The sequence below is a fragment of the Netta rufina genome, assembly GCF_964035555.1.
Source record: "Netta rufina genome assembly, chromosome: 18".
Lineage (NCBI taxonomy): Eukaryota > Metazoa > Chordata > Aves > Anseriformes > Anatidae > Netta > Netta rufina.
In genome coordinates, this window is record NC_140142.1 from 2,126,549 (window position 1) to 2,153,758 (window position 27,210).

The 27,210-nt window shown below is 52.1% G+C and overlaps 2 protein-coding genes across 2 annotated transcripts; one reads left to right on the forward strand and one right to left on the reverse strand.

The window, feature by feature from the left end:
* Positions 1-1,000: 1,000 nt before the first annotated feature.
* Positions 1,001-27,210, reverse strand: LOC311216136 (olfactory receptor 14C36-like; the record flags this gene model as incomplete). The annotated part of the gene is made up of 2 exons (XM_084297682.1): positions 1,001-1,648; positions 26,917-27,210. 2 exons carry the CDS (start codon positions 27,208-27,210, stop codon positions 1,001-1,003), a joined length of 942 nt encoding a protein of 313 aa, XP_084153808.1.
* On the forward strand, positions 17,931-18,872 carry LOC311216592 (olfactory receptor 14C36-like; the record flags this gene model as incomplete). The annotated part of the gene is made up of 1 exon (XM_084298125.1): positions 17,931-18,872. One exon carries the CDS (start codon positions 17,931-17,933, stop codon positions 18,870-18,872), a length of 942 nt encoding a protein of 313 aa, XP_084154251.1.

Here is a 27,210-nt window from a genome sequence, read left to right on the forward strand (position 1 = left end):
CTCCTCAGATTCACCTTGTTTGTTACCTGAAACAACCTTGCACAGTCATTCTATGAAGTTCTAATCACTACCCACTGAGCACCCTGTCCCTGGAGATCCCCTGACATCTCCTGGAAGCTCCAGATTCCTCTCCAGGTTGGCATCAGCACAGTCCCAATCAGATGAGTCCAAGATGAGTTGTCATCTCCTTAGGCAAGTGCTGCCCCAACGAGAGTGCTTAGTCCTACTCTTGGTCCCTCACAGACCTCCATGGGAATTTCAGCCTCTGTCCCACACTCCATGAAGAAGCCCAGAAAACAGAAGAGCAGGGAGCAACCCCTTGGCTGTGTTCCTGATAGCACATTTGGAAGAGGTGTCCAGGCTCCTGGGTTTGCCCTGAGAAAGACCCTCTTGGTACTGTGGTGCTAGCAGGGAGGCCAGCTGTGACCCAGGGCTGCACAGTGCCTGCTGCTGTCTGCAGCCACAGGGATGCCACTGCCGAGACAACAGGACTGTCACCAAGGCATATGAAAACTCAAGACTAGCACAGAAAGAAGTACAGTGTGGAAGCTAAATGAGAGCAGCAGTGAAAAGACCACATCCTGCTGCTGGCCATGGCCATGGCTCCAGGGAAGCAGCAGCCCCGACCTGAAGGCAGCAGAGAGGCAGAGCCCAGCGGGCAGTGAGGGGCAGTCCCAAGGGCCACTGAGGATGCTCCTGCATGTGGCAGCTGGGCTCTTGATCCAGAAACCCTCCTGCATGCTGAGGTTGCTCCCCCAGCTCCAGAGGAGATAGGAAGAGACTGACACCAGTGAATTTCTGATGGATTTCTTTTTGGGTTTACCTACACAGGAAGCCAACTTCTATCGGAAAATAATTGACTTCTACGGTGCTATGAAAAATATTATTTAAACAAAAGTGAAATAATGAGAGAAAATAACAATACAGATATTTAATAATTGAAGATATCATGTTATTTTCTTTCTTAGAAAAGCCTGGATTTCTAATATTAGGCATAGTATTATAGGTGAATTTGCTGAAGATGTGTGTATTCAAGTAGAGTCCTGATGGAATCCCTTAGTTCCTGGTTCCTCAAGCTGTAGATGAGGGGGTTCACTGCTGGAGGAACCACAGTGTACAGAACTGTAACCACCAGGTCCAGGGATGGAGAGGAGATGGAGGGGGGCTTCAGGTAGGCAAACATGGCAGTGCTGACCATCAGGGAGACCACGGCCAGGTGAGGGAGGCACGTGGAAAAGGCTTTGTGCCTGCCCTGCTCAGAGGGAATCCTCAGCACTGCCCTGAAGATCTGAACATAGGACACCACAATGAAAACAAAACAATCAAAGCCTAAAAAAACACTAAACACAAGTGCCCCAACTTCCCTGAGGTAGGCGTCTGAGCAGGAGAGCTTGAGGATGTGGGGGATTTCACAGAAGAACTGGTCCACAGCAGTGCCTTGGCAGAAGGGTAGGGAAAATGTGTTGGCCGTGTGCAGGACAGCATTGAGAAAGCCACTGCCCCAGGCAGCTGCTGCCATCTGGGCACAAGCTCTGCTGCCCAGGAGGCTCCCGTAGTGCAGGGGCTTGCAGATGGCAACGTAGCGGTCGTAGGCCATGACAGTGAGAAGGGAATACTCTGCTGCTATAAAGAAGAGAAAGAATAAGACCTGTGCAGCACAGCCTTGATAGGGGATGGCCCTGGTATTCCAGAGGGCATTGGCCATGGCTTTGGGCAGAGTGGTGGAGATGCAGCCCACGTCGAGGAGGGCGAGGTTGAGGAGGAAGAAGTACATGGGGGTGTGGAGGCGGTGGTGGCAGGCTACGGCGCTGAGGATGAGGCCGTTGCCCAGGAGGGCAGCCAGGTAGATGCCCAGGAAGAGTGCGAAGTGCAGGAGCTGCAGCTCACGTGTGTCTGCGAATGGCAACAGGATGAACTCAGTGATGGTGCTTCTGTTGGACATCTGTTTTTTTGGGATGTGTTCCTGCACATAGAAGAGGAAGAACAGTAGTAACGTACAAAAGATTTATCAGAGAAAAATTAATCCCATTTCTTATCTAATATCACCAGAAAAGTTGTCCACTTCCAGTAAGACATTTGGCAGGTCCCTTTCATGAGTTCTTCCTGATGCTGCCTGAAGGTATCCCTGGGAGCAGGGGCCTCCTTTGTGGGCAATGGAAGAGTCAGTTATGCCCAATAGCCAGAGGAAAGGCAGAACCTGGGGTAATCTCAGACTCACTTCACTGCTGATATCAAAGAACCTTGCCCCAGTGTTGCTCCCGGGTTAACCAACTTCAGAGCATATATATATACACAGATTTCTTTAATTTTTATTTTATATGGTCAGATTTTTTGTGGTTGCTAACCTACCACACCTGCTGAGTTTTTATGAAACAGAAACCCTGAGCATTTCTCCTGCACTTGAAGGGAAACTTTGCGCATCCTAAGAGAAAAAGAGGCAGTCCCTATAGTGCGAAGTGTCCTTTAGTGAGGACAGACAATCTGTCCATCAGTGCTGGTCTCAGCTGCCCTGTGAGAGCTGCAGGAAAGTTCTACTCAGAGGTTGACCTGAGAAGAACCTGAACACTGCTGAGAGCAGAGACATCGAGGCTCAAAGTGCCCATCTCCCGATGCCTCACCTTCTCCCCATACTCCCCTTCCCCCAAGCACACTGAGGGCTCTCCCCATGGGAATGTGAAACCCCCATCCCCAGCCAGCCTGGGAACAAGACCAGCAGCAGCACGGCCAGCTGGAGAAGCCAGGAGGAATGCCAGAGTGCTGCTGCCAGGGGAGGCAAGGCCAGGGAGGGACAGACGGACACTCAGCAGACCCTCCTGTGCTGCAGCTCTGCCTGCAGACAAGGCAGCTCATGCTCAGTGCAGGTGATCTGTGCTCATCTCAAGCAAGGAGAGACTCTCAAAGACAGGGCACTGGCCATTGGAGGGTTTGTAGCTCCTTAATATCAGCTAGAAAAAAACATGTGAGGACCACAAGGATGATGTTGGTGCAGTCTGTGGGCTGAGGTGTGGGAAGGGACTTTATGAAGTTCATTGATGAAATATTGATCCCCCACTGCAATGCTCTAGCAGTCTCAGTCTGCAGTACAAACCTGACCACCTATTACCATGAAACCAGCCTCCGTTCTACCGCAGGTATCTGCAAGCACAGGCTACAGAAAATGTCTTGCCTTTCAGGTAGCCCCTGCCTTGGTCTTCCTCTTGAAATATGCAATCATAAATGCTATTCTCTACAGCATTTTTTACTCCTTTCTGGAGAAACAGAGAGACCCACCCTGCCAGATGCTATCAGGCATCGGATGTGCCAGCTGTAGAAGACCCCTCTGGCAACCCCACCTGCAGTGTCCTGTTGCCAGAGCCTCACGGTGTCGAGAGCCTGCAGATGTGTCCTGCCACACGCTGCCCTCTGTTGTTGCGCTCCTCAGTGCCTCCAAGCCCTCTCTCCTTCTCTCCTCTCTGTGTGCCCGCTGCGGTCAGAGCCCCCAGCCCTGCTGCGCTGTGCAGAGGAGCTGCTCCTGGCCACAGCTCTCTCTCTGCAGCACTGCCTCTTGCCAGGAGCTGCCCTTGTGCCCAGGAGCCCGGCCCAGCTCAGCAGCACAGCACCCAACCATGGCATCGCTTGCTCTGTGCCCTTGGGCTCCCTCGAGGTGTCCCCAAGGCCTCAGGGCTGACAGCTCCCCAAGGCAGCAGGGTCTCTGCTGGGGTGTGGTGGTTGAAGAAGACTGAAGGCATCACTGACTGCTTCTCTCTGTAGATGTCAGAGACTGATTTTTTAAAGTGTGATTTGTGCTGTTGGACTGTGGTTGTCAAACATGAGTACAAATGTTTCCCTCCCTTAACCCCTATTCTGTTCCCAGTGTATTGCAGGACACATCAGCCATGACAGGCAGGGATCATTTCACCCCTCCGAACGTGTTCTAACAAAAGAAGGGGGACCAGAATGCTGTAAAAGGTTTCCATGAAGGAAATAGGGCACTAAGACACCATTCATTGAGTTTCCCTAGCTGTCCATCTGGGAGATCCTCTACCCATACACAAATATCTTCTTCCCCTGTTAATTGTCCAGCACGGTGACTGGGATGTGGAACACCCTCATCACTATGCTGGTGCCTGACACCAAACACCTGCAGATGCTCGTGGCCTTCTTCCTGGGGGAAAGTTGTCCTCCTTGCAGAGCTCCAGCACCCTGCACAAGATGCTGGCCAGCTTCCTGGCTGGGGACAGCACCCCCTTTGCTCACAGAGGTGGCAGCATTCTCAGCTGCGCTTTCTGCATGACCACAGTGCTTCCTGCTGGGGGCCATGCCCTACGGTCAGCCCTGGGCTGTATGCCACCCCTGTTCTCTGCAAGGCTCAAGAAGTGGAAGGCCTGACTCCAGAAGGCAGCTGTACCTGAACCAGGGGAATTTCTCTCATGTACAGGAATTCTTTCTCTTCCTCCCAGCTACAGTTCTGCGGCCCCAGTGTCATAGACACCTTCTGTGGTTTTGTTCCATTTCTGGAGCTGTCCTGCAGTGCCACGGTGATACTCTTGGTTTTGCTTTCAAAATTTGCATTTGTATCCAATCTTCCAATTCCTAATCATGCAGATTTCATGTGTGTGTGCCCTGTGTTGGCAGGCCCAAAGCTTTATCCACCTGCTCTTCTGTCCTCATGAGTGTCACTTTTTTCTATGGCACAATCATCATTTTCTGTGTGAAGCACAGAACAGCCCACCCCACAGATTTTAACCAAGCTCTTTCCAAACCTTCATCATCCCCTGGTGAATCCTCAGATTTCTTAGTGGTGGTGTGGGAAGGGTGAGAGAGGTGCTAGTGGAGATGCTGACATTGTCATAAGACCTATCTCAAATACCTTGGAAAGGACAGATGGATCAAAGACTTTCCTCAGGATTTGGAAAAGGTAGACGTCAAACCCATCTTCTAGTAGAGGGGCAAGCAGAAGGATGATTAAGCCTAACCAAGGAGAAAAGTGCCAGCCTTAGCCTTAGGCCCCAGACCAGACCTAAACTGAAGTCCTCAAAGCTTGCCCTTATTCTAAACCCTGAGCAGGTTCCTTAGGCACAACACCAAACAATTCCTTGAAGCCCTTGCCATTCCTTTAACCCTGGAATGTGACCTCTTATTCCTAAACATTAACCTGATCATCTAACCCTCAAAGCCCTCCACCCTGCACACAGCACATCTCAGCTTCAACCCCACTCCTACCCCTACCTTGTGTGGCTTTTATGCTTGGGGTAGGGCAGGGACTGTGAGGTCCTGAAGCAGTCCCATGGCATTGGAAGAGGCATGTGAGGTGACAGGTATGTGATCAGATCAGAGGCCACAAGGAGGAGCTGGCTGGGAATGCTGGGATGAGGTCAGGTGTGCCTCAGGATGTGCTGGGCCTGCAGGAGGCACATGGCTGTGAAGGAGGCTGGGAGGCCACTTCTGTCTGTACAGCTGACGGACCAGCTGCAGAAATGTGGCACAGATAGGGACTGTAATGGCCAGAAGCACGCACATGGCATTGAACATGATGGTGAGGCACCTTCTGTTCTAGTCAGGTGAGAGACCACAGGAAGGCTGATGGCATGGGAGTCATGCTTGAGGTATAGTTTGTGAGACCATAGAATGAGAGAATGGCTCCTGTTGGAAGGGACTTTAAAGATCACCTATTGCTAACCCCCTGGCCATAAACAGGGATGTCCCCCATGAGATCAGGTTGCCCAGGGCCCTTTGCACAGGAATCCCTTCCTCTGTTGCATCAACTACACCTCTCAGCTTGGTGTCATCTGCACACTTGCTGAGGGTGCACTCGACCCCACTGTCTATGTCACTAATAAACATATTAAACCGTACGGGTCCGAGGACAGACCCCTGAGGTACAAGACTCATCACCAGCCTCCACTTGGACATAGAGCCATTGAGCACCACTCTCTGGGTGTGACCTTCAGGCCAACTCCTTACCCACTGAATGGTTCACCCATCAAATGCATATCTCTCTAATTTGGAGACCAGGATGTCATGTGGGACCATGGCAATGGTCTTACAGAAGTCCAAGTAGATGACATCAGTCGGTCACCTTCACATTGCCTTTGTCTCCATGTCCTCACTGCCTCCTGTGTTCTGCTCTAATGAGCTCCAAGGGAGGCTGTGTCAGTGCTGGCCCTCAGGGGGACACTGCAGGAAACTTGCCTCTGACTTGGACTTCTGGAGAGATGTCTTCAATTGTCTCTGAGTGCCTGAGGTTCGTGGGCTCATCAGCAAAGCCCCCAGAGGGGTGATTGCAGTGCCTTGGGCTAGTGCTGTGCTACTGAGCTGGGCCAGGCTTGTGGGAAAGAGAGGGCTCGTGGCAAGAGGGCCGTGGTGCAGAGAGACAGCTGTGCCCAGGAGCAGCTCCTCTGCACAGCGCAGCAGGGCTGGGGGCTCTGACCACAGCACAGAGAGAGGAGACAGAGAGGAGAGAGGCACACAGAGAGGAGAGAAGGAGAGGGGGCTTGGAGGCAGTTGGCAATGGGAGGATGCTGAGAGCTGCCTGCTGGAGAAATGTGCACAGCCCTTGACAAGGTAAGGGTCTGGCTGAAGGGCCATGCAGCTGCAGGTCCTGGAAGGGTCTCCTGATGGGTTTTGTTTCTGGGAGGGCAGTGGGCAATGCAGTAGGCTTTGAGAGTCCTGATGGGTTGCAGTGCGAGGTGAGGAAGTCTGGCAGAAGCCCCTTGGAGTGCCCTAAGGCAGGTGCCCCTGGGCAGCCCAGAACACCCTGCCCTGGCTGGCCATGCCGGGCTCTCTGTCAGCTGCCCCGTAGCTCCTGCAGCCATGGAGGTGCCCCTTGGCAGGGCCCTGTTGGTGGCAGGGTGCTGCAGGGCAGCGCTGAGCACAGCCGTGTGGGATGGGGTCTGTGAGCACTGGCAGGGGGAAAGAAGAGGTGGGCGCAGAGCAGCAGCTCCCGACAGGGACAGCTGCAGGCAGCACAGAGGGGCAGGTGGCCAGAAGGAGCTGTTGGCAGAAACGCCGTGGCAGGGGGGATTCGGGCACCTTGCGGCCACGCCCTGCAGTGCAGACGCCTTCCCCTGGAGCAGCCCCTCCCTGGCCTCCTCTCCCCCTGCAGCCCATGGGCTGTGGGGCAGGAAGGGGTAGAAGAGAAGGTAGAGCTCAAAGAGATGCTCCGAAGCTCTGTCTGTGTGAGAACTTCACCTCAGGTGAGGTTTCTGTCCAGCTGCACTTGGACTGGGGCTTCTCTGCTCTCAGTTCTTTACAGTTTCTTCTCAGGGAAACACCTGAGTTGGATGGTCCTGTGGCTCAAAGACAGGAAATACAGGGTAGATTAGAACACGACTTGTGGGCAGTGGCCTGTGTAACTCTGCATTCAGATGAGTTGTTTGAAATAACACTGAAAAGCTCATTGATCTGACCAGTGAACTGAACTTGAGCTTCCCCCATGTTCCTGTTTCCTTCCTGCTGTATAGCAGAGAGGACTCCTCTGCAGCCTACAGCAGCCCCTGCTCCCAGTGCCACTCTCAGCCAGCACCAGCCACAGCTCAAGCAGGAGAGATGCCAAAAGATTTTCGTGCAAAGAGAGAGGCTCAGGTTATGGGGTGCTTTAAGAGACACGATAGGTTTTCCTCAGAGAACTCTGTTTTAACATTCTTCTGCATTTTGCTCTTTACCAGGAAAGCATGTGTATGGACAGCAAATGCCCAACATCAGCTCCGTGAGTGAGTTCCTCCTGTTGGCATTCGCAGACACGCGCGAACTGCAGCTCCTGCACTTCATGCTCTTCCTGGGCATCTACCTGGCTGCCCTCCTGGGCAACGGCCTCATCCTCAGTGCCGTAGCCTGCCACCACCGCCTCCACACCCCCATGTACTTCTTCCTCCTCAACCTCGCCCTCCTCGACGTGGGCTGCATCTCCACCACTCTGCCCAAAGCCATGGCCAATGCCCTCTGGGACAACAGGGCCATCTCCTATCAAGGCTGTGCTGCACAGGTCTTCTTTTTAGTCTTCTTTTTTAGTTCAGAGTACTATCTCCTCACTGTCATGGCCTATGACCGCTACGTTGCCATCTGCAAGCCCCTGCGCTACGGGAGCCTCGTGGGCAGCAGAGCTTGTGCCCAGATGGTAGCAGCTGCCTGGGGCAGTGGCTTTCTCAATGCTGTCCTGCACACGGCCACTACATTTTCAGTGCCCCTCTGCCGAGGCAATGCTTTGGACCAGTTCTTCTGTGAAATCTCACAGATCCTCAAGCTCTCCTGCTCAGATGCCTGCCTCAGGGAAGTAGGTCTTCTTGTGCTCACTGGCTGTTTAGCTTTCGGTTGTTTTGTTTTCATTGTGGTTTCCTATGTGCAGATCTTCAGGGCTGTGTTGAGGATCCCCTCTTTGCAAGGACAGCACAAAGCCTCTTCCACGTGCCTCCCTCACTTGGCAGTTATCTCCCTGTTTCTCAGCACAATCATGTTTGCCCACCTGAAGCCTCCCTCCATCTCCTACCCATCCCTCGACCTGGTGGTGGCAGTTCTATACGCAGTGCTGCCTCCAGCATTGAACCCCCTCATCTACAGCATGAGGAACCGGGAGCTCAAACAGGCTCTCAGGAAATTGATGATGAGATGTGTTTCAAAAGCAACAATCTGCTAATTATCTACTGGAAAGAGTCCAGCAGAGGGCCACAAAGATGATACGGGGCCTGGAGCATCTTCCTTATGAAGAAAGGCTGAGACACCTGGGTCTGTTCAGCCTGGAGAAGACTGAGAGGGGATCTCCTCAGTGTATATAAATATCTGAGGGGTGGGGGACAGAAGGATGTAGCCAACCTCTTCTCACTGGTTTGTGGGGATAGGACAAGGGGCAATGGCTGCAAGTTACAGCACAGGACGTTCCGCACTGACATGCGAAAGAACTTCTTCATGGTGAGGGTGATGGAGCATTGGAACAGGCTGCCTAGGGGGGTTGTGAAATCTCCTTCTCTGGAGACATTCAAGGCCTGTCTGGACGCCTACCTGAGCAGCCTGCTCTGAGGAACCTGCTTTGGCAGGGGGGTTGGACCCGATGATCTTTCAAGGTCCCTTCCAACCCCTACAGTTCTGTGATTCTGTGATCTGCTCAACCTCTTCTGCATATGACTTGTAACCTGATTTATTACAGGACTACCAGTCTTCTGTTGCTTTTGTGGTTCTTTTGTTGTTGTTTTCCCTCTGTTTCATTTTGGTTAGGATTGGATTGTTTGTTTGTTTGAATTTAAATTTTCTTTCAGTGCTGCTAATGTTGCCCACAAAAATGTCATTACCATCCCACTCCCACTTCAGTACGTACCTTTCTAGAGTAGCCCAGAGGTTACACTACAAGAGGAATCTTTGTGAATATAAACCAAATAAAGATCCTTACATAGACTTGCTTGTCTGACATCCTTTTTATGAAACCGTTTTCAGAAGAGCTGTGGGAGGCAGTCAGTGGCAGGGCCCCCACCAACTGGCTCTGCCCCCCAGCCTGCCCAGCATGGCCCTGCAGAGTGCCCTGTGCCCCGGGCACCACAGCCCCCTGGCTCTGCAGAGCAGCACCACCAGCTGGGGCTGTGGGGAGCATGGCCAGGGGCTGCAGCAGTGGCTGGCCAGGCCAGCACAGACGGGCTCACCTGGGAGAGGCTCCCTGGGAGATGGGGTGGCTCAGGAGAAGAGCAGGGCCTGTCCATGTACAGGGGAGACACGTTTCATTTGCTGCTGCTGCTGCCAGTGGGCACATGGTATGCACAGGAACACAAGTGAGCACAAAGGCCGTCAGCTATCCCTAGGGGTGTCATGAAAGCCAATGGGGCAGAGAGTGTCCCGAGGTCCCTTCATGCTGAGAGAAACAACCACGGGGCATCTGCCTGAACAGCACGGAACAGTCCAGTTGGAAGGCACCTTCAGACACTGTCTAGTTCAAAGTGCAAGACCTGAATGCGGCTCTGGGATTTGCTTCCTTGAAGCTCCGAGGCTCCTGTGTACCATGTTCTGCCCTGTCTCTGCTGTCCTACAGGTCAGGGGACAGGGTGGTGACAGGAAAGGGATTCCTTTGGCTGTGGAAGACACAAGGAGCCAAGGGAGAGGACAGGGCAAGGCAGCAAAGGCAGCACGAGCAGTGGTTTTGGTGCATGGCCATGTTTGTGCCAGGAGCCTAAGTGGGCAGCAGCTGGCAGGAGGCGAGGGGAGGCCAGGAAGCGCCTCCCCAGGCCGCTCCTGCCAGCAGAGACAAGGCCATGGCCAAGGGAAGGGGAGGGGGCTGGAAGGGCGGTGGTGAAGTCCCTGCTGTTGCACGGCCTGGCTGTCCCGCAGGAGATGTGCTGGCCAGAAGGCCTTGTGAGGTCACTTGGCGCCTCACAGAGAACCCCAAGGCAGCAGGGATGGCACTGGAGAGGTGAGTGGCAGAGCCCAGCCAGGAGCTGGCTGGAGGTCCCCTCTGCTGCAGCTGCCTGATGGAGCGTGGCAGGAGGAGGGCAGGCAGGGCTTGTGGCAACCACACTCACGGTTGCCTTGCCACAGGCTGCTGCAGAGCTCGGGGCATGGCCACCGCAGCCCCAGCCCCTCACAAGGCACCGCAGCTGCTGGGACAAAAGCTCCTCAGCCTCCCCAGCAGCCCCAGGTCCAGGGTCAGCCACGGCACCAGGAAATGGAGGTCTGTGAGATGCCGGCACCCCTGCTGCCAGGTCCAACAGAGCCCTAGCACAGAGCGCCTGTGCCCCTCTGGGCCAGTCCCTCTGCCCAGGCCAGAGCAAGAGGTACTCAGTACTTGAGGGGTGGCCTCACCAGAGCAGAGTACAGGGAGAGAAGCCTTCACCTGGTCCTTCTGGTTACACTGCTGCTGAAAATAGCCAGAATGCCATTGGCCTTCTTGGCCACCTGGGCACACTTCTGGCTCATGTTCAGGTAAGTGTTGACCAACATTCCTAGATCCTTTCCCTCTGTGCAGACTGTAGTGCTGCATGGGTTTTAGGGCCGGTACTTTTCAATATTTTTATAAACGATCTGGATGTAGGAATAGAAGGTATTTTGAGCAAGTTTGCTGATGACACCAAACTTGGAGGAGTTGTGGACTCGAATGAGGGTGGAAAGGCCTTGCAGAGGGATCTGGATAGGTTGGAGAGCTGGGTGATCACCAACTGCATGAAGTTCAATAAGAGCAAGTGCCGGGTCCTGCACCTGGGACGCGGAAACCCTGGCTGCACGTACAGACTGGGCGATGAGACGCTGGAGAGCAGCCTAGAAGAGAGGGATCTGGGGGTCGTGGTAGACAGCAAGTTGAATATGAGCCAGCAGTGTGCCCTGGCAGCCAGGAGGGCCAACCATGTCCTGGGGTGCATCAAGCACAGCATCACTAGTAGGTCAAGGGAGGTGATTGTCCCGCTCTATTCTGCGCTGGTGCGGCCTCACCTCGAGTACTGTGTGCAGTTCTGGGCACCACAGTATAAAAAGGACATGAAACTGTTGGAGAGTGTCCAGAGGAGGGCTACGAAGATGGTGAAAGGCCTGGAGGGGAAGACGTACGAAGAACGGCTGAGGTCACTGGGCCTGTTCAGCCTGGAGAAGAGGAGGCTGAGGGGAGACCTCATCACAGTCTACAACTTCCTCGTAAGGGGGTGTCGAGAGGCAGGAGACCTTTTCTCCATTAACACCGGTGACAGGACCTGCGGGAAGGGGGTTAAGCTGAGGCAGGGGAAATTTAGGCTTGACATCAGGAGGGGGTTCTTCACAGAGAGGGTGGTTGCACACTGGAACAGGCTCCCCAGGGAAGTGGTCACTGCACCAAGCCTGTCTGAATTTAAGAAGAGATTGGACTGTGCACTTAGTCACATGGTCTGAACTTTTGGGTAGACCTGTGCGGTGTCAATAGTTGGACTTGATGATCTTTAAGGGTCCCTTCCAACTCAGGATATTCTATGATTCTATGATCACTGGAGGCAACAAAATAAGGAACTTGAACTTTTTTTTTTTTTTTTTGAAAATTGCAGCATGATTTCCTGTTGTTTGTTTTGAAATAGGAAAACTCCTGTTCTTCCCACCTAAGCAGGGCTTCAAAGGAGAAACCCTAGACCAATATAACCAGGAGAATGATGCTCTAAACTGAAACAGAACAAAATTCAGCCTTTAAAATGAAGAAAGATTTTTATTAGATGCTCCTTGAAATCTTCCCCCTTAACTACAACATGAAAGCACTCCAATTAGCTGATCAAGTCTTGAATACTTGAAGAAAATGGTGGGAGAAAAATGGCTCCTTACGAGTTTCTGTTTTTTAATGAGTTCCATGGTGTATTCTGGTGCTGAGTCAAAGAAACTTGGGTACTGAGAGGAGAATGATGCAACTGTGCAAAAAAGCAAACTCAAAAGGAAAAGCTGAAGTGACTTGGAGTATTAATGGGCCCCACTGAGGGCTGTTACTAACAAACCTTCCCCAGGGACTGCTTAGGGCAGATAATTGGAGGCCATGATTGCAGACAGGCAAAGCACTGTGCTGAGAAAAGTCTTGTTTGGTTTTGGTGAAGCAAAAGGTCCAAAGCCTGACCCCAGCCACTGAGAGGAGAGATCCTGCACCCCCCTGTCTGGCTCAGGACTTTTCTTGGGGGTCTGAGGAATGCGGTGGGCAGTGTGATGCCATGAGAGGAAAACTTGTATGACACCACCCTGCCTCTGCACAGGGTTACAAGGAAGCAAAGAGGCTGCATTTCAATGACTATATCTCCTTTTCTCATAAGCTCTAGGCAAAGTGTCAGGACTGTTGGGGCCTTCCCTTTTTAACAGCAACCTGTGTCTTTTCCTCTGCACGCTTAAATATGCTGTCAAACACTTTGTCTTATTTCCTGGAAGTCTGCAGACCCCCTATCTCTGTTCACCACCTTGCTCTCATCCCAGCATTTCCATCATTTCACCAGTGTCTCATCAACCCTCACCAGCTGTTCCTTGAAAAACAAAGCTACGGTCTGATCATAGACACTCACCAGCACCTTCCAAGCCATGGGCCTGCTGCTGGCCTTGCAGCTTCTTGGCTAGACACAGCCAAGCCTTGTGCCTCCTGCTGCCCAGCCATGGACTCAAGCAGAAGGGACAGGACAACCCATGTTGGGGCCTTCTTTCTGCCTGGGTCGTCCTGGCTCTGGAGGCAGAGGGGATCCCCCAGTCAGCATGCCAAGCAGGTGCCTTCTGCTGGCCTAGCAGGGCCACTGCCAGATGTCAGCCCAAAAGTGCAGCTCCCAGGGAGAAGTCAAGGCTGACCTGCCACCTCCAGACACAAGTGACCTCCCAGTCCCTTTCTGTGACACGTTCCTGCTGCTGCCCTATCAAGTGCAGAGACAGAAGTGACCTCACAGTCCCTGCCACAGTCACATTGCTCCTGCTGGGGCAGGAGATCCTGAGGCAGAGCTGAGCTCATCACAGCATTCCCACCCATCTCCTCCTTCTGGCCCACAAGCTGATCAGATCCATGGCCCCTCACATTAATTTGGAGTTAGGGTTTTGTTTAGGTCTCTTAAGCAGTTTTCTAGTGTTAAATAGACCATTCTAATGCTACTATTAAGGACAGAGATCAGAGTGATTAAGAGAGTAAGAGCTAGGGGAAGCGGCTATGGGCTGAGTTTTGTCTTCTAGGGATACTTTGAGGTCAGTCATTAGAGTAGTGGATTCCTGTCAGGGTGCTGAGTAGCATTTAGGTTTAGGAATTTAGTTTACAGGTTGAAGCCAGGGAATAGCCTCATATGACTATTTTAAGTCACAGTTACGGCAGCATCAGCAGAACCTGAACCCTCTTACCTCTACAAAATCCTTAATTTTGGCTGGCCAAGCCCCTATTCCCTCCTCTCAGTCTCACGTTTCTCCTGGGCTGTCTTCTCCTGATTTCCCCATATAACTTATCTTTTTAGGGGCATGCTTATGATGCCTTTCATGATCTTAGACTATCTGTCAGTGCTCTGTTGGCTACTCTATTTCGGAGAAATGTGGCACTTAAGACACGATGGAAAAGGACACAAAAGTCCATCAGAGCACCCTGCACAATGTGCCCAGCAGCTCAGCACTATCACAAAAGTGCGGTTCCTGCCTTCAAGTTTTCTTTCCAGAATGGCTCCTATGGCTCCAGGGTAACTCTTCCCAGGCACCCACTTCCCCAGTCCATACCACTCTTGCCCGCAGGCCCCACGGGTCTCTCCAAGCCTCCCCTCTTCCCCTGCAGTAGTGGCACCTCACTGCAGCAGGTTGGTGCATCTCCAGGCTCAGGGGTGTTTCCTGAGGGCCTGCCCCGTGTGGGGAGTGGTGGGGAGGAAGAGAGCAAGGTCATCTCCTGGGTCATGGCTGAGCACAGCCCAGACATCCCACACCGTGGGCAGGCCCCTGCTCCCAGGCTGAGGCACACATGCAAGGTGGACACATCTCCATCAGCCCAGCTTCACGCAGGGCCCTTCAGCCCTGCCCCAGTCCCAGGACTGACCTCCTACTCCTACTCCATCCACAGACAGCAAATAAAGCCCTGAGTGTCTCTGTTTCTCACAGCCTTCACCCAAGTCTTTCTCCTGGCCCTCCCCATTGCCCAGCACTGTCTCTCAGGTGGCACTCAGTGACCCTTCAGAAGGGCCTTTGGGCTTCCTCAATTGTCCTGGTGCTTATTAGCACCTTCCGGGCTCCTTCCAGGGCCTTCTTGTCCCTCATGAGGACACTGGCTCTGGCTGGGATGGAGTTGCTCTCTGCAGAACAGTCCCTGCGGTGCTGTGTTTTTAATATGTGACCAGAGCAATGTTGGTCACCCATGGCTGTAGTCGCTGTTCCTGTGCAGTGTTTGCACAGCATCAAGGCCTTCTGTGCTTCTCACTCTGCCCCACCATCGAGTCGGCTTCCACTAGATAAGGTTGCTCAAAGCCCCATCCAACCTAGCCTTGAATACTTCCAGGGACAGGGCATCCACAGCTTCCCTGGGCAGCCTGTTCCACTGCCTTACCACCCTCTAAGTCAAGAACTTCTTTCTAATAGCTAATCTAAATCTACTCTCTTTCAGTTTAAAACCATTACCGCTCGTCCTATCATGACATTGATGAAGAGTCCCTCCCCAGCTGTCCTGTAGGCCCCCTATTGGTACTGGAAGGGCTCTTTAAGGTCTCCCCAGAGCCTTCTCTTGTCCAGGCTGAACAAACCCATCTTCCTCAGCATGTTCCTAGGAAAAGGGCTGCAGCCCATTGATTGTCCTCATGGCCCTCCTCTGGACTCCTTCTAATAGATACACATCCTTATTGGGGCCCCAGAGCTGAGCACAGTACTCGAGTTGTGGCTTCACAAGCCCTCCTAACAGATCAACATTCACTCCAAACTTGGTGTCATCTGCAAACTTACTGAGGGTGCACTCGATCCCCTCATCCACATCATTGACGGAGATATTGAAGAGAACTGGCTGCAGTACTGGGCCCTGCAGGACACTAAGGACAGGCCTCCATCTGCACTTGTTCACATTTACCATGACTCTTTGGTCCAGTTTTTAACCCCACAAAGCGTACACCTGTCCAAGCCTTGAGCAGCCAGTTTCTCTGGAGAATGTTGTGGGAAAAGATGGAAAAGCTTTACTGTGGTCTAGGTAGAGCACATCCACAGCCTTTCCCTCATCCACTGAGAGCATCACCCTGTCACACCTTGAGATCTGATTTGCCAAGCGGGACCTGCCTTTGAGAAACCCATGCTGACTGGGCCTGATCACCTGGTTGTTCTGGAAGCGTTGTGTGATGGAATTCAAGGTAATCTGCTCCAAGAGCTTCCCCAGGACCGAGTTCAGACTGACAGGCTTGTAGTTCCGCGATCCTCCTTCCAGATATTTTGTAGGTGACCATCACAGTTGCTAGTCACCAGCTGACTGGGAACATCCCTGATAGCCAGGACTGCTGATAAATGATGGAAGGCAGCTTGGTGAGCACTTCTGCCAGTTCCCTCAGTACCCTCGGCTATATCCCATCCAGCTCCATAGATTTGTGAACACCCTCCATGAGGGATGGCATACAAGTAGTGGTGCCTGCTCACCAGGAACCAGGCCAGCTTATACAGAGCTTCCTTACGAGGAGCATGGCCACCAAGAGAATCGGAGTTATCAGACTAAGCTCAGATCCCATGAGACACCACAAACACAATGGTCTACAGGAACGGGGAAAAAGGTACAGGACTGCGATTTCCTAGGACAGCCTGCTTCAGAGAAGAGCAAGGACACTGGAAAGGCTGAAAGTCCCAACAGAACCAAAATCTTTGTATCCATGGTAATGGCTGCTATCTAAGCCACTAAAGCCAATGAGGAGACATATTGTTAAAGCACCAGGGCCTCATTGCCTCCTCACCTCCACCCATGAACCAGGCAGGAGTCGTACCATTGTCCTGCACTTGGCAATACACATCCCCATCTCCTACTGCCCCACAAAGAGCCCTGACCAACCTGTCAAGGAAAGAATCTCCCTTCCCAGGGGCTGGAGGTCAAGGCCTGGCCCTTGTGCTTGGTGACACACATCCAGTCTTCCTACGCATCAGTGTCACCTTCACATTGCCTTTGTCTCCTTGTCCTCACTGCCTCCAGGGTTCTGCTCTAACGAGCTCCAAGGGAGGCTGTGTCAGTGCTGGCCCTCAGGGGGACACTGCAGGAAACTTGCCTTTGACTTGGACTTCTGGAGAGACGTCTTCAATTGTCTCTGAGTACCTGAGGTTCTTGGGCTCATCAGCAAAGCCCCAGAGGGGTGATTCCAATGCCTTGGGCTGGGCCTGTGCTGCTGAGCTGGGACGGGCTCGTGGGACAGAGAAAACACATTTCAGAAAGTGCCATGAAGCAGAGAGACAGCTGTGCCCAGGAGCAGCACATCTGTACAGCGCAGCAGGGCTGGGGGCTCTGACTGCAGCTGGCATTGGGAGAGCAGAGAAGGAGAGAGGGCTTGGAGGCAGTTGGCAGGGGGAGGATGCTGAGAGCTGCCTGCTGGAGAAATGTGCACAGCCCTTGACAAGGTAAGGGTCTGGCTGCAGGGCCATGCAGCAGCAGGTCCTGAAAGGGTCCCCTACTGGGTCTTGTTTCTGGGAGGGCAGTGGGCAATGCAGCAGGCTTTGAGAGTCCTGCTGGGTTTCCGTGCGAGGTGAGGAAGTCTGCCAGAAGCCCCTTGGAGTGTCATAACCTAGGTATCCCTGGTCAGATAAGAGAGGAGTGGCCAAACCTCCTCCAGACCCTGCAACGGTGCAGCTGGGATATGGGACACTCCAGCTTTCAGATATCCAGCTCTGTCTGTGGGGCATCCTCCTGGGCTGCAGGCTGCTCTCCCGCAGAATGCAGCTCTCTCGTGGCATCCTTGTGTTATCCAGGTGCCACAAGGAAAAGACACCTCCATACTAACATCATCTCCATGGTGCTGGATGGCTGTCTGTGGGCAGCAGGAATGAGGCCTCTGCAGCCCTGTCTAGGAGGGAAGAGCTGAGATCCTGATCAGTCCCCTGGAAAAAAGGTGAAGATTCTGTCCAGCTGCACTTGGAGTGGGGCTTCTCTGCTCTCAGCTGTCTCCTGTTTCTTCTCAGGGCAGCACCTGAGAGGGATGGTCCTGTAGCTCATAGAGGGGTAGCCCAGGGCAGCAGAGAGCAGGACTGATGGGAAGAGCTGCTCTGCTCAGTCTTCCCCAGAGGACAAGTCCTTTACCTCTTGGCACCCACAGGATATCACCTGGAGTGTGGAAGTAGTGTAAGGGCGTTCCACTATTCAATACCTCTCCTATGTGTTATACGGGCAACTAGGATAAAATAAAGTGAGGAAAATAGTTGCAGCTTTGCTCCTCAATCAGCTCAGTTGTTTGCAACAATACTGCAAAGCTCATTGGTCTGACATTTTTCTGACTTTGAGTTATCCACCCTTCTGTTTTATTTCCTATTTTCCTCAGAGAAGTCTGTTCTAACATTGCTTTGCCTTCTCCACTTCAACAGAGAAGCAAGTACAAAGTCAGCAAATGCCCAACATCAGCTCTGTGAGCGAGTTCCTCCTGCTGGCATTCGCAGACACACGCGAGCTGCAGCTCCTGCACTTCGCGCTCTTCCTGGGCATCTACCTGGCTGCCCTCCTGGGCAACGGCCTCATCCTCAGCGCCGTAGCCTGCGACCACCGCCTGCACACCCCCATGTACTTCTTCCTCCTCAACCTCGCCCTCCTTGATGTGGGATCCATCTCCACCACTCTACTCAAAGCCATGGCCAATTCTCTCTGGGACACCAGGGTCATCTCCTATCAAGGTTGTGCTGCCCAAGTACTTTTTTTAGTCTTTTTTTTTGATGCAGAGTTTTCCCTTCTCACCGTCATGGCCTATGACCGCTACGTTGCCATCTGCAAGCCTCTGCACTATGGGAGCCTCCTGGGCAGCAGAGCTTGTGCCCAGATGGCAGCAGCTGCCTGGGGCAGTGGCTTTCTCAATGCTGTCCTGCACACGGCCAACACATTTTCCCTGCCCCTCTGCCAAGGCAATGCTGTGGACCAGTTCTTCTGTGAAATCCCCTACATCCTCAAGCTCTCCTGCTCAGATTCCTATCTCAGAGAAGTTTGGGCAATTCTGTTTAGCATTTCGTTAGCATTTGGTTGTTTTGTTTTCATTGTGCTGTCCTATGTGCAGATCTTCAGGGCAGTGCTGAGGATGCCCTCTGAGCAGGGCCAGCACAAAGCCTTTTCCACGTGCCTCCCTCACCTGATTGTCACCTCCCTGATGATCAGCACTTCCATCTTTGCCTACCTGAAGCCCCCCTCCATTTCCTCCCCATCCCTGGACCTGGTGGTCACACTTCTGTACACTGTGGTTCCTCCAGTATTTAACCCCCTCATCTACAGCTTGAGGAACCGGGAACTAAGGGATTCCATCAGGACTCTACTTGAATACACACATCGTCAGCAAATTCACCTATAATACTATGCCTAATATTAGAAATCCCAGCTATTCTCAGAAAGAAAATAATATGATGTCTTCTATTAATAAATGTGTGTATTATTATTTCCTCTCATTATTTCACTTCTGATTAAATATTATTCCTAGCCTCCTACAAGTCAATTATTTTCCTGTAGAAGATGGCTTCCTGCGTAGATAAACCTAATAAGAAAGCCATCAGAAATTCATTGGTCTGAGCTGCAATCTCTTCCAATCTTTTCTGGAGCTGGTGAAAACCCCCAGCATGCAGGAGGGGCTCAGGACCAAGAGCCCAGCTGACACATGCAGGAGAAGCCCCAGTGGCCCTCGGGGCTGCCCCTCGCTTCTCGCTGGGCTCTGCCTCTCTTCTGCCTTCAGGTCGGGGCTGCTGCTTCCCTGGAGCCATGGCCATGGCCAGCAGCAGGATGTGGCCTTTTCACTGCTTCTTTCTTTTTGGTTCCTCATTGCTTTCTTGTGCTCTTGTATCTGTCTTAGTCTCGAGGTCTCATATTCGTTGATGACTGTCCTGTTGTCTTTGCAGTGTCTGTGGCTACAGGCAGCAGCAGGCACTGTGCAGCCCTGGTTCACAACTGGCCTACCTGCTAGCACCACAGTAACAAGAGGGTCTTTCTCAGTGCAAACCCAGAAGCCTGGACACCTCTTCCAAATGTGCTATCAGGAACACAGCCAAGGGGTTGCTCCCTGCTCTTCTGTTTCCTGGGGTTTGTCATGGAGTGAGGGACAGAGGCTGAAAGTCCCAGGGTGGTCCCTGAGGAACCAAGGGCTGGGCCAAGAACTCCCTTTGTGGCAGCACATGTCCAAATAGACAACACTGCCCACTGCAGTCAGTCAGATGGCCAATGCCAGCCTGGAGATGTCAGGAGATCTGCAGGGACATGGTGCTCACTGGGTAGTGATTAGAACCTCATAACATGTATGAGCATCCAAAGACGGGTCTGGTAAAGGAAAAGAGGAATCTGAAGATTTGATGGGCTAAAGGAGGGCTCTGCAATGCCAGAAGACGTGGTGGAGAGCCAGCAGGTGAAGGCCCGTAATACTGCAAAGCAACAGTGGAGACCCTCCTTATAGGCTCCTGGGCCAGGTCTGGTGCAGCACTCGCCTGCCCTTTGTGCCCTCAGAAACACCCCATGGCCCTGCCCAGCACTGCCCTGTGCTGCTGAGCAATCAGGGCAGGTGGAAAGGGGCTCAGCAGCAGAGATCCCCAGGGACGTAGGTCTGTTGCCCACCCTGAACAGCATGGGCAGGGGGGGGAGACCCGCGGGGGTCCCAGGGCACCACAGCCCCTGCCTCTCACAGCAGCACCGCCAGCTTGGGGCCCTGAGAGAGCACAGGGAGGGAAGCAGCAATGGCCAGCCAGGCTAGCACAAACACAGTGCCCTGGGCAAGGCTCCCTGGGAGCAGGGATGGCCCTGGGGAAGAGCAGGGCAGCATTGCTGGGCCTGCACTGATGGGGAAAGGGCAAAGGGAAAGCTCTTTGTGCAGGCCCCTGCTCGGGGCAAGCTGCTCTGTGGCTGGGCCAGGCCTCTTGTGCTGGCCTGGGGAGCAGGGCTGGCCCTGCGGGGCACAGGCACTGTGTGCTGGGGATCTGCCAGGCAGGAGAGCAGGGCTCCTGCAGCTTCATGGACCTCCATATCCTGGCACCACGGACACCTCCTTGCTCCATGCATCCAGCAGATAAACACCTATCGGCCACCTGCTTTCTCTTCTTCTAGAGGAACTGGGGACAGAATAACAAAACCAAGTAAAACTCACAAATTTTGAGCCACAGAAGGACCTGATGCTCTGCAAACACTGCTCAAAAACGGCGACCAGAACTGTGGGTCACCAGCACTGCTCTGGTCACATATCCGAAACACAGCACCTCATGGGCTGCTCTGCAGAGACTAACTCTGTCCCAGCCACAGCCAGTACAGGTCCCCTGATGAACAAGAAGGTTCCCTCCGAGCTCTGGAAAGAGACAGGAAATTGCTAATAAGCACCAGGACAATTGAGGAAGCCCAAAGGCCCTTCTGAAGGGTCACTAAGTGCCACCTGAGAGGCAGTGCTGGGCAGTGGGGAGGGCCAGGAGAAAGACTTGTGAGAAGGCTGTGAGAAACAAGGAAATCCATGGCTTTAGCAGATCCTTAAAGTCCTGCCTGAGTCCCCAAATGGAAAGCAGGGTATGTCTGTGGGTGGAGAAGTAGCCAAATCTTGGGACTGGGAGCAGGGCTGAAGGTCCCTGTGTGAAGCTGGGCTGATGGAGAAGTGTCCACCTTGCATGTGTGCCTCAGCCTGGGGGCAGGGACCTGCCTGCGGTGCGGGATGTCTGGGCTGTGCTCAGCCATGCCCCAGGAGATGACCTTGCTCTCTTCCTCCCCACACAGGGCAGGCCCTCAGGAAACACCCCTGAGCCTGGAGATGCACCAACCTGCTGCAGTCAGGTGCCACTACTGCAGGGGCAGAGGGGAGGCTTGGAGAGACCCGTGGGGCCTGCGGGCAAGAGTGGTGTGGCCTGGGGAAGTGAGTGGAAAAGTTACCCTTATCCTGGGTAACTTATCCTGGGAAAAGTTACCCTGGAGCCATAGGAGCCATTCTGGAAAGGAAACTTGTAGGCAGGAAGCGCACTTTTGTGATGGTGCCAAGCTGCTGGGCACATGTTCAGGGTGCTCTGATGGACTTTTATGTCCTTTTCCATCATGTATTAAGTGCCAATATTCTCAGGAATAGAGTACCCAACAGAGCAGTGACAGATACTCTGAGATCATGAAAGCCACCAGAAAGATGTCCCTAAGAATATGACTGATATAGTGAGGTCAGGAGAAGCCCTGGTCAGGAGAAATGTGAGATTTGGAGGAGGGCATAGGACTATCCAGCAGAAACTAAAGATTTTGTAAAAGGTAAGTTGGTTCAGGCTATGTGGAAGCTGCTGTAACCGTGACTTAAAACACTTACATGAGGCTATTCCCCAGCTTCAAAGAGCAAACTTAATTCCTACATTTAAATGTTACTCCACACCCAAACAGGAATCAACTACTCCTATGCCTGACATCTAAGTGTGCACTGAAGCCAAAACTCAGTCCATAGCCTCTTTCCCTTACCCTTACTCTCTTGCTTACCTTGATCCCTACCCTTAACACTAGATTTAAATGCTCTATTTAGGCCTCGAATTATTGGAAAAACTAAACAAACCCTAAATCACTAAGCTTGTCCGCACTTTAACCACAGACCTGATACGCAAAGCAGAACACCAATCCCTCCCAAAAAATCTTTCTTTAAATTCAAACCCAGAAAGGTGAGCCCTAGTCCCCTGATGCATGAGCACCTAACAGCTGATTCCCCTGTTCCTGTGCATTGACTTCCTCACCTTCAGCCCCTTTCCTAACCCTTACCTTTAGGTACCATACTGGGTGTGGCCCTTAGTGCAGGCCAAGAACTGTGAGGTTACTCTGCAGTCACATGGCATGCAAAGATGGATGTGAGGGGTCATGGGTCTGATCGGCTTGTGGGCCGCAAAGAGGAGATGGATGGGAGTGCTCTGAAGGGCTCAGCTCTGCCTCAGCATCTCCTGCCCCAGCAGGAGCAATGTGACTGTGGCAGTGACTGTGAGGTCACTTCTGTCTCTGCACTTGATAGGGCAGCAGCAGGAACGTGTCACGGAAAGGGACTGTGAGATCATTTCTGTCTGGAGGTGGCAGGTCAGCCTTGACTTCTTCCTGGGAGCTGCACTTTTGGGCTGACATCTGGCAGTGGCCCTGCTAGGCCAACAGAAGGCACCTGCTTGGCATGCTGACTGGGGGATCCCCTCTGCCTCCAGACCCAGGAGGACCCAGGCAGAAAGAAGGCCCCCAGATGGGTTGTCCTGTCCCTTCTGCTTGAGTCCATGAGTGGGCAGCAGGAGGCACAAGGCTTGACTATGTGTAGCCAAGAAGCTGCAAGGCCAGCAGCAGGCCCCTGGCTTGGAAGCTGCTGCTGAGGTGGCTTGTGTCTGATCAGACCTGGGCTTTGTCTTTCAAGGAGTACCTGGTGAGAGTTGGCGAGACATGGGTGAAACAAAGGATGAGAGCAAGGTTGTGGACAGAGATGGGTGTCTGTAGACTTGAAGGAAATAGGGCAAAGTGTGGGACAGCATAGAAAAGCCTGCAGAGGAGAAGGCAGAGGGTGCTGGTAAAAAGGGAAGGCCCCAAGAGCCCTGAGGTTTTTGTCCCCTTGGCTAGAGCTTGTTGGGAGATATGTTATATTAATTCTGATGAGGCTTCATTGATTTCTTTCAACTCTGAGCAGCAGCTCAGAGGTGTCATACCACTGTTCTTCTCATGGCATCCCACTGCCCACTCCATCCCACAGATCCCAGGAAGAGCCTTGAGCCAGACATGGGGATGCAGGATCTCCTCTCCCAGTGGCTGGGGTCAGGCCTTGGCTCTTCTGCTTCACTAAAATCAACCAAGAGTTTTCTCAGCACAGGACTTTGCCAGTCTGCAATCATGGTCTCTAATTATCTACCCTAACATATCCCTGAGGAGGCTTTCTTAGTAACAGCCCTCAGTTGGGCCCATTCATACTCCAAGTCGCTTCAACTTTTCCTCCTGACTTTACTTGCTCAAGCGGTTACATCACTCTCTTCTATAGTACCTGAGCTCCATAGCATCAGTGCCAAAATACACCATGGACCTCATTAAAATGCAGAAACTCCTGACATCTCTTCCATAGTTTTAGAAAGTCTTCACGGCTTGTGCAGCTAATTGCAGAGCTTGCATGATGTACTTAAGGAAGAAGATTTCAAAAAGCAACTAATGAAAATATTTTCTGTTTATAAATCCTGAATTTTGCTACATTTCAGTTTTGAGCATCTTTCTTCTTCTGCTATTTTTCTATGGTGTCTTCTTTGGAAACCTTCATCGGGAGGAAAAGTAGAGTCTAGAGGTCTGACACATGTGCTGCCAGCAGTAGTCTTTGTCCCTGTAACTGCAGCCCAGCCCAGCACATGAAACCCTTTCTAAGAGAAGTCAGGAGTTCCTAGGGAAAAAAATGAAATAAAATAATAAAATAAAATAAAATAAAATAAAATAAAATTAAAATGACCATTGGAACCTGAGAAATTCTGCTAGAATCTTTGCAGACAACTGGAAATCTATACTCTATTGGGTCTTCTGTGGGAAACTCAGGATGAAAATTAAAAAATATATATCTTCGAGTGGCTGTAGCTGCACCCATGAGCTTGGCCTCATTTGGGGAATTTCACCTTCTAGACACAGAAATCTAAACTGAGTAAAGTGAAAAGACCTGCCCAGTCAATAGAGTAGGGCAAAGTCCTTCTTCCTGTGCTATAGATGCAGAAGGTAAAAAGAATTGCAATGTGCCTGACACTACTCTGGGACGTGTAACCCAGGTCATACATCTTTACCTTAGTGCTGAGAAGTCCATCACTAAACCATGCTGCCAAGCTCTGCATCTACACCTTGGCTCTCCAGTTGATGACCCAGCTCATGGATGGCAATCAGGGAGTCTCGGTTAGCGTGACGCTGCCTCAGGTGTGCCACCATGGCAGCCATTGGCACCTGCTGTTCTTCAACCCTCAGCAAACCTCCAACAGAAAGATTCTGTGGAAGGCCAAGCAAGGTAGACAACTGTTTCATGTCCTTTGTCTCCAAGGCAGCTCTGCCAAAGCCCCACCAGTGGTGCCCTCTTGGAACTCTGAATTCCTTCTCCTGAAGCAGTCTATGCCAAGGATGCACATAGCCTCTGGGCCAGTCCCAGTGGGGTGCTTTTGCCATTCCTTCCCAGTTAGACTCACCTCAGCCTCCAGTACAGTTATGTATTGGGTTCCCCCTGTCACTCCAGAAATACAGGTGGGTTCTACCTCTTTCTAGCTTGATGGCATTAGGGTACTCTGTGCACCGGTGAGTACTGATGTGTCAGTAGAGCCTGATACATTTGTGGGTGTGATGTACCAGGCCAGTAACTATACCCAGTCCAGTAAACCCGATTGTTCCTTTCTTCCCTGCCTCCCCCTGGCTGGAAGCAGAACCCCTCTAGTCCTGCTTATAGTATTCTTTACGGTGTCTGGTAGACGACTCACTGGAAACACGTCCCACCACAGCACAGTCATCCCACAGTACAGGGGACAGGGCGATGCCAGACAAGGGATGCATTACAGTGCAGGAGTTGTGGCAAAACTCAGGCTGAAATACTCAAGAGCAGGACAGTTCAAATGGCTGAAGCAGAACCCATCTGTGTATCCTAGTTTGGGAATCATCCCCTTCCATCAGGGATATGAAAGTAAAAAATGTGAAATGCCCCATCAGGTCAATGTGGAAAAAATATTCAGAGGTTTTGTGCTGGAGTGGCAGAAGGGAAAAAGTATTGCATTGTGCCTCAGACTAATCAAGGAGACCTAATGCAGTTCATCGCTGACATAAAGCAAACACTCTAAGAATTGTGAGGGATGTTCAGTTGTGGCCTAACATGAAGAAGAAAGTTGATCACTAGTGAAGGAACAGTCTTTTCCTGCCATCACCAATCTGGTTACACAAGCATCAGAAGAACGTCTCTGCAGTATCTCCAAACCAGCTGGACACCGGGTGCTCATGGTGCAGAGGATCTTTTGGGGATGAACTCATTCATGATGTAACCCTGAGGACAATGTGGAGCAAGGATTACATATGTCAGCAATACCTCAACCCACCGCACTATTTCCTCCCCCAGCCTTTCATGTCCTGCCCTTCTTTCCTTCAGGATTAGAGTCAGATGGGAGCTCTGGAGGTTTCCAGTGCTAAGATCTGCTCTGAGCAGGGAGAACTTTCACATCAGATCAGGCTGCTTCCTCAGTGCTTCCTCCTCCTCACTTTTGAAAGCCGTACTCCTAGGGGTGTTAGCTGGAAGGCCAGTTCTCATTCAGTGGTGCTACAAGACAGCAGTGTGGAAGAGAAGTGAGACCAGAACCAAAACGCCCATGTCCTGCTGCTGTCAGTGTTTGTGGGTCCAAGAAAGTGGCAACCCTGACTCAAAGGCTGCAGGCAAGGAGTGCCTGCAAGGGCAGAAAAGGGCAGCCCCAAACAACACCAGGGCTTTTCACCACGTTGCAGCAGGGATCTTCATCCCACAACCACTGCTGTACCTGAGAAGAGAGTATGAGAAATGAGATCCACAGAAACTGCCTACCTGCTGGTTCCTTTATTTAGTTAGTTACAAAGAGCTTAGCAGCACCTCTACATGAAGTCTTTGGCTTAGAAGAAAAGGTAGAAGGACACAGAAGAAGAAAAATATATTAAATTTAAAAAATAAAATTATAAAGACATATTTAGCATATGGAAATAATATTGAAAAGAATGAACAGTTTTTGAAATATGTGAACAAAGGTGTTTCTGCCTTGTCCAGGTATACTTCAGGGAGTCACATGCAGAAGATCGGTTTCTCGTTGAAATACTGAATATTGCAATAACCTCCTCAGTGCCTCCTTGAGCTCCTTATTCGTCATGCTGTAGATGAGGGGGTTCAGTGCTGGAGGTACCATGGAGTACAGAACAGCCACCACCAGATTTAGATGTGGGGAGGAGATGGAGGGGGGCTTCAGGTAGGCAAACATGCCAGTGCTGACCATCAGGGAGACAACAGCCAGGTGAGGGAGGCACGTGGAAAAGGCTTTGTGCCGGCCCTCAGAAGAAGGCATCCTCAGCACTGCCCTGAAGATCTGCACATAGGACAGCACAATGAAAGCAAAACAACCAAATGCTAAAGAAAAACTAAACACAAGTGGCCCAACTTCCCTGAAGTAGGCATCTGAGCAGGAGAGCTTGAGGATCTGTGAGAGTTCACAGAAGAACTGGTCCACAACATTGCCGTGGCAGAGGGGCAGGGAAAATGTGTTGGCCATGTGCAGGACAGCATTGAGAAAGCCACTGCCCCAGGCAGCTGCTGCCATCTGGGCACAAGCTCTGCTGCCCAGGAGGCTCCCGTAGTGCAGGGGCTTGCAGATGGCAACGTAGCGGTCGTAGGCCGTGACAGTGAGAAGATAAAATTCTGATACAATCAAGAAGACAAAGAGAAAGAACTGAGCAGCACATCCTTGATAGGAGATGGCCCTGGTGTCCCAGAGGGATATGGCCATGGCTTTGGGCAGAGTGGTGGAGATGCAGCCCACGTCGAGGAGGGCGAGGTTGAGGAGGAAGAAGTACATGGGGGTGTGGAGGCGGTGGTGGCAGGCTACGGCGCTGAGGATGAGGCCGTTGCCCAGGAGGGCAGCCAGGTAGATGCCCAGGAAGAGCGCGAAGTGCAGGAGCTGCAGCTCGCGCGTGTCTGCGAATGGCAGCAGCAGGAACTCACTCACAGAGCTGCTGTTGAGCAT